The sequence below is a fragment of the Channa argus genome, chromosome 4, assembly GCF_033026475.1.
Source record: "Channa argus isolate prfri chromosome 4, Channa argus male v1.0, whole genome shotgun sequence".
Taxonomy (NCBI): domain Eukaryota; kingdom Metazoa; phylum Chordata; class Actinopteri; order Anabantiformes; family Channidae; genus Channa; species Channa argus.
The window spans coordinates 18,637,935-18,644,694 of record NC_090200.1 but is presented as its reverse complement, the minus strand read 5'-3'; the positions used below and the strand labels follow the sequence as shown (position 1 = coordinate 18,644,694).

Sequence of the window (6,760 nt, the reverse complement as noted above, 5' to 3'; positions counted from 1 at the left end):
GAGTCTTTAACTTCACCCATCACCAGTCAACCTGTTCTGAAGTCTTGTGGGAACGCATGCGCAGTATGTCCCGGTATTGCCTTCACGAGTGTTCAAACTTTGCGGACAACTGCGTCCCACGGTCAAGCAGCGATAGGGGTGAAGTGTTTTCAATGCGGTGGTTTGGGTTCGGCTTCAACGCATTTGGACAGATATGTGTCTCTGATAAGCCTATAAAAGAAGGCGGCAGCGATGTCGACAAAAAAGTCAAAGTGATTCCGCCAACAGAACTTAGTATTCGTGTGGACAGAAAAGGCAGCTGCGCAAAGACGAGTCAAATAAGGGCAAGCTGGAGTCGAAGAGCATCTTTGCACTTAGATGGTGAGTCTGTCACAGAGTTATCAGTTGTGGAAACCCCGGCAGGTAGATTATAACTTCTCAGTGTTTGTATTAACTCCGCTTTTATCTCAGTGTTTGTATTAACTCCGGTTTTATTTTGCTCTAGGGGCCAGGTGTGTGTGCCTAGCAGGCTTCCATGCAGACGTCCCCAATGAGTCCTGCGGCATTTCTAAAGAAGAGAGTCGAGGCTGTAAAGATGCTTACATTAGTGAATCGTACCTGATCCTCTCTTTCCCAGATAGGATTGAATCTTGGGATCTGCAGAAGAAAGAAAAGACTCCATCATGGGTTATGGAAGTAACATCCCATGAAGAAGGCTCTGGTAATGTGCACTTAGTTGGTGCTGTGTTTGTAAAACACGTTTCTAGACAAATTTCAGTCTAAGAAACACAATTCAATAGCTGTATAAACTCAAAATGATCATGCAAATGGTGTTTTTCTGCCTGAAATTTATTTGTACTTTGTTTTCCTCGGACTACGACCCTCCAGTAGGGTTAAAGTGTTATTATTAAATTTATTACAGGACGTTGCATTAGTTTCACCTTGATGTACCAAATAAACTGCTAACCTTATGTTTATCCTAAAGCCTTTGTGATAATTATCTAATGAGTACACTTCTTGCTTGTTCGCAGAAGCCTCTCTAAATCTTCCATTGGTCTCTGGGGGTTACATAGCCCAAAATCCTCCTTTCTACCGTACCTTATCACCACACCTAAAAGCCAAAAGTCTGGCACTGGGTGCAGAGCACGCCATCCTCCTTAGTTCTTCTGGAGCTGTGTACACCTGGGGATTGGGCAGGTAGACCTCACACTCACATCTCTCTTTAGAATCTAAATTTAGAATCTGAGCGATTTTTTGTGTGTGTGTGTGTGTGCATGTGTTTTTCTTGACAGCCATGGTCAATTGGGGCATGGGGGTCTTGGAACTGAGGAGGAGCCCAGGGCAGTGGAAGCGCTCTGGGGGATGCCGATGAGGTCTGTAGCTACTGGAGGCTGGCATTCTGTCTGTATTAGTGGTAAGAGTATTATGCAAAATATGTTGGCAGTGAAACCTAAGAAAAGAGACAACTTTAAAAGTCTCTTTATTTACAGATGGGGGCGACCTTTATGTGTGGGGCTGGAATGAAAGTGGCCAGCTTGGACTTCCATCACGAGGATTAAGGAAAGCTCTGCAGCAGCAAAGCAGCCAACAAGCAGGTATGTATGTTTTTTTATTTAATTGTGCATTATTTGTGAAATATAGTACAGGGATATTTCACCCCAACACACAGCAATCAAACATATTTATTCTTCAGTTGAGTGTTCTTATGATTTGTGTAATGTGCTGAGATGTAGCTCACCTCATTACACTGCTCTTAACTACATCTATAAAATATGGTTAACAAGGGAACAGCTTTGAACATCAGTAAAAACTGTCCACCTTTAGGGCTGCTGGCAGGTATGCTGCTTGTGGTCATTTTAAAGTAATTACTTAAGCAGTTGTAAGAAGTACTATAAGATCAACTGTATTGAACAGAAGCAGTATGCCTAGATGACAGCACATCTTCCCTTGAAGAGCCGCAACAGGGAGAGGAAGAAGTATTCATTTCGATCCAAGCTTTCCCAGCTCTGCTGGATGTCACTCCATCATGTGAAGTCAGGACAGTCAGCTGTGGCTCCCGCCACACAGCTGCAGTAACAAGTAAGATATGTCACTTGACAATAAATTTCTAATATTGATACATAATGCTTGATTAACATTGATTCTGTCATCTTTATCTCGTGTTTTCCAATTACAGCCAGTGGTGACCTCTACACTTGGGGCTGGGGTATGATTGAATTTGAAACAAAACTAACACATAATTGTGTAATAATAAAGATGTTACAGTGGCAAGAAAAAGTATGTGAGGAAATACTTGGTTTTCAGCATTAACAGAAAGTGAAATGTCATCTAAGGCACAAGTATACACACACTAAGTGAAATCTTTCATGTCTTAATTGGACACGGTGTCAGATGTTGACCAGTGCCAACAAGGTTCTACTTTACCTCATTGAGCAGCACTTTGAGCATATTGAAATGAATTGAAACTTGAAATTGTTTATATGTAATTAGCTTAAGCACATTTCTTTGTAGCTTAACTGAAGATCAGATAACATTTTAGGAACAATTAAGATGAAAACTAGGTAATTCTGCAGGGTTCACATCTATTTTCTTGCAACTTTAAGTAAAAACTGCAAGTAACAGCATATGTCAAATTACAACATAATATAAAGACATTAATATTTATATTTCTTCTGCTATCATTCCAGGTGAATATGGCCAACTTGGACACCGGACTTTAATCAGTTCAGATGAACCGAAGTGTGTGGAGTTCTTCAGTGGCCAGCAAATGCGTGTGGTTGATGTAGTGTGTGGGGCATGGAACACTTTTGCTGCTGTCTTCAAGGAAGAAGTAGCTTGCCCTTAAAAATACTACACAAACCACCTGATGAACATTGACAGTGTACTTTAGATAACATACCAAGAAGTATAAGGGATCACAAAAGTGGATTAAATAATATACAGTTGAATAAAAAATCTATTTGCCCCTTCTTTTGATTTTCCTTATTCGTTTTATTTATTATCGATATTTTTGCATATATCTCATGCAGTCCACCACTGTGATGTCAAAGACCTCATGAGGTGGTGCTTTTGACATCAAAGTGGTGCATTCATTTTGTGTCTTTTGAAAATGAAGATGCCTGCCCTGAACACTTTGGATCACAGTGTTGCTGCATAACCTGTTCCTGAGCTTAAGGAGAGGCTTATGACCAATTTCCTTCCAGAATCTGCTTGTAGATTTCTGAATTATGTTTCCCCTAATTATGGCATGTCACCCACACCCAGAAGCTGCAAAGCATCTCAACACCATCACGCTATTACCATGACCACCCTGCTTAAGCATAGGTAAATTGAAGAAACCAAGAGGGGGTAAATACTTTTCCACACAGTCGTGTTTAATAAACATTTTCACACATATAAAAACACGTAAGACTTTACATTTTTTACGAAATATACAGTTTATAAAATGGGTAAGGGAGTAGAATCTAAGGGTAACAAATTTAAGGTAAGTAGCACAATTGAAAGCAGCTCATTTCCCCATCCCGAGCCAGGCAGTGCTGGTTCCAAGCCCAGTAGATATTCGGGAGGGTTGTGACAGGAATGGGATCAGGTGTAAAAACTGTGCTAAATCAACTTTTATATTTAGTCATTTTTGCAGTGTGAACAAAATGAAGCACTGTGGCAACCCTGAACAAATGGGATAAGCCGAAAGGTAAAAATACAAAATCATAATTGAAAGCAGCATTGTGGTTGAGTGGTTAGCGCTGTCGCCTCATAGCTAGGAGATCCCCGGTTTGAATCCACCTACTGGCTGCAGCCTTTCTGCGTGAAGTTTGCATGTTCTCACCGTGCTTGTGTGTGAGTTTCCTCCAGGTACCGCAGTTTTCTCCCACAGTCCATGTTAGGTTAACTGGCCCATAAGTGTAATAATTGTCTGTGTGTCTGTGTTGGATAGACACACAGACTCTAAGATAGACTACCCTACCTCTCTCCTGATGACAACTGGGATAAGCTCCAGTTCTTCACAACCCTGAACGGGATAAGCAGTTAAAGATAATGGATTGATGGATCGGAAGTTAAACACCCTTTTGAGAATTAAACAGTGATGCATTTCCACACCCTGCTAGAGGTCTTCACAGCACAATCTTGAAAGAACTGAGAAGAAATTAAATATTAGTACCAGTTATAGTTAGCAAACCTTACCTAAGGAAAACTATCTCTAATAATAATGATCTGATTAGTGATCTAGTTACCTGACAAAATCTGGTGATCTTGAAATGACATGCTGAAACTCTGAGAGGTTCACTGTTCCATCCTTGTCAATATCTGACTCTTCAAGGATCTACAAAAATAAAAGTATTAGCTGTTAGGCCCAGTAATACATTTGCATACCAACATGTGACCAGAGGCTTTTAGCCATCCAGTTTCTATAGTTGCATCTTCAAAGTAGAACAATTGGTGAACTCACATTGTTGATGAGCTGTTTCACTTCGTCAGCCTTGAGGCTTGTGTCATCTGTCTCTCCAGTCAGACAGTTAATCAGTTTTTCAAGATCACCACAGCTTAAGGTTCCATCGTCATCAAAATCTGAAAATAGAAATATGCATAATAAACTTACCTGTGGCTTAACGTGTATTATTAATATTAAACTCAATAGTTATCAACAGATTTACCAAATATACGGAATGCATAGTGGGATTTGATTTCCAGAGTAGCAGAATCGCTGAACGCACTCAGAAGATTCAGAAAGTCCTCAAAAGTGAGGCTTCCATTTTTCAGCTCAGATGTTGAGAATACATGGCAGATCCTGTCTTTGAATGGGTTGTACTGGGAAAAGAACAGCACCAGTACAGTTTATCAATATTTGAAGCACTTCTTCCTTGAGCACAGGATTATCCATATTACCCTGTGAAACAGCCACTATGCATTAAGCCCTTCACATTATCAGCCACACCTCCTTTGTTTTACATTTAAATATAATTTTACCTCAAGTTCTAGGAGTTTAATAATCTTGTGTTTCGGTACTCTGGAGGTTTGAAGGTCAGGGGGTCTCTTTCTATTCTCAAAAAGTTGAATAAACTTCTTGTGAGCTCTAAAATAAAAAAAGCTACAACTCAATGATTCACCAGAACAAACCGTGCTGAATTGATTACAATGACATTATTAACTGGTATCCTTATTTAAAGAAACATGCAGATGAACACTTACAGAAGAATCTCTTGTTTGGTTAAGAAAGTCAATTCCTAAAAGTGGAGGCAAGCATCAATGGAATAAAGAGAGCAAACATTAGGGTTATCTCATTGGAATACTTAATAAAGCATACTGTGTGAAATAAGCAACAAGATTTCGTTTTGCATGGACGTTCAATAAAAGTGTCATTCACATTAGCTGAAGTTAAACTAGTTTTTCCATACCGCCAGCATCTAGACTATAATGTAAGCAGACGAAGGCTCTAACAATGCTGCGTAAGCATGAGCCACATTAAGATGAATAACGTTATTACACTGTCCTCGGTTATTACAGAGGGTGAGTTCATTACTTCCGCTGCTTGGTTGACGTCCTCCATAATAACTAAGGCAGCTAATACCTGGTTTTCGACCAGATTAGAATCAGATTATGCTTTGGGCACCTACTTGGTATTTTAAGAGCGAATCCTTATCAAGTTGACTTGTACCCGTTCCCATATTGGACTTTTTTGTTTTAGTTATCCGACAAACTACTACAAAAGTTTGTTTTGCACAAATGTTTTTACTTCCGGTTTCTGGGTGGCGCGCTCTCGTTCCGTATGCGGCCACGTGACAGTTTCCATAGTGACGTACATCAAACTGTAGGCTGAATCTGATAACAGGTTCCTAGTGTTTCACAGACGTGTGTGTGTTTTTCTTCTTTCCACTCGAGTTAATCATCTCGCAACTGCTTAGATTAACGTGTGAACCTTTTGGTCGACTCCAAGGCTGGAAACCCCTGAACAAAAGCTCTATAGGAGTAAAATTATATATATATATATATATATATATATATATATATATATATATATATTTATATAGATAGATAAATAGATAGATAGATAGATAGATAGATAGATACATAGATAGATAGATAGATAGATAGATAGATAGATAGATAGATAGATAGATAGATAGATAGATAGATAGATAAAATAAAAAGCCACCTGTGAAGAATTATATTTTATAAATATAATTAAATATAATTCTTCACAGGTGGCTTTTTAAGTCAAAGTGACTACTTGTACTTTTCATCATTTGAAAAGGTATTCAAAGAGATGCAGGCATCCCGGGTTCTTCTGTGAGTCTACCTGTCATGTTAAATCAGGACAGTCAGCTGTGGCTCCCACAACACAGCTGAGGTAACTTGTTTGAAATGTATCTTGACAGTGGATATATAATAGTGATGCACACCAGTCAGTCCGGAAAATCAGCTAAAGGTGATCTCTACACCTTTGCTCAGTGTATGTTTGAAAACAGTGAGTTTTCACATTTTTTCTGTGTATGCCACCATAGTGGATTTGAGGTGAAACGATGAGCATTTGCTTAGAGTAATGACTGTCAGCCTTAACAAAGACCAAACTGTCAGTATCTACCAAAATTGGTTTAAGAAAGGACAACCTGGGTCATTTATATGCCTGTGGGCTGTGAAGTGTAGCCCGTCTCTCCCACAGAAGAGCTCATGTATCACCAATAGCTGAAAAATGTCATAGTGACTTTGACTGACAGAGCACGCAGTGCCTCCCAGCCTGCTGCATATGTGGGGCTAAGTATCTGCAGACTGGTCAGCTAATAGT

The 6,760-nt window shown here is 39.5% G+C and overlaps 2 protein-coding genes across 3 annotated transcripts; one reads left to right on the top strand and one right to left on the bottom strand.

Moving 5' to 3' along the window:
* The first annotated feature begins 41 nt into the window (after positions 1–41).
* rccd1 (RCC1 domain-containing like) lies at positions 42–3,603 on the top strand. Its single transcript, XM_067500241.1, has 8 exons — positions 42–360; positions 485–700; positions 1,011–1,176; positions 1,272–1,393; positions 1,470–1,574; positions 1,894–2,058; positions 2,156–2,185; positions 2,667–3,603. Exons 1-8 carry the CDS (start codon positions 57–59, stop codon positions 2,822–2,824), a joined length of 1,266 nt encoding a protein of 421 aa, XP_067356342.1. The 5' UTR covers positions 42–56; the 3' UTR covers positions 2,825–3,603.
* LOC137125187 (calcium and integrin-binding protein 1-like) lies at positions 3,333–5,755 on the bottom strand. 2 transcript variants are annotated; one of them, XM_067500242.1, is made up of 7 exons: positions 5,592–5,755; positions 5,167–5,201; positions 4,945–5,050; positions 4,632–4,785; positions 4,427–4,545; positions 4,212–4,300; positions 3,333–4,113 (listed from the first exon to the last, which is right to left on the bottom strand). In XM_067500242.1, exons 1-7 carry the CDS (start codon positions 5,640–5,642, stop codon positions 4,092–4,094), a joined length of 576 nt encoding a protein of 191 aa, XP_067356343.1. In that variant the 5' UTR covers positions 5,643–5,755; the 3' UTR covers positions 3,333–4,091. The 2 variants fall into 2 exon arrangements, with proteins under 2 accessions (XP_067356343.1, XP_067356344.1); XM_067500243.1 differs by lacking the exon at positions 5,592–5,755 and adding an exon at positions 5,373–5,581.
* Between the last annotated feature and the right edge of the window lie 1,005 nt (positions 5,756–6,760).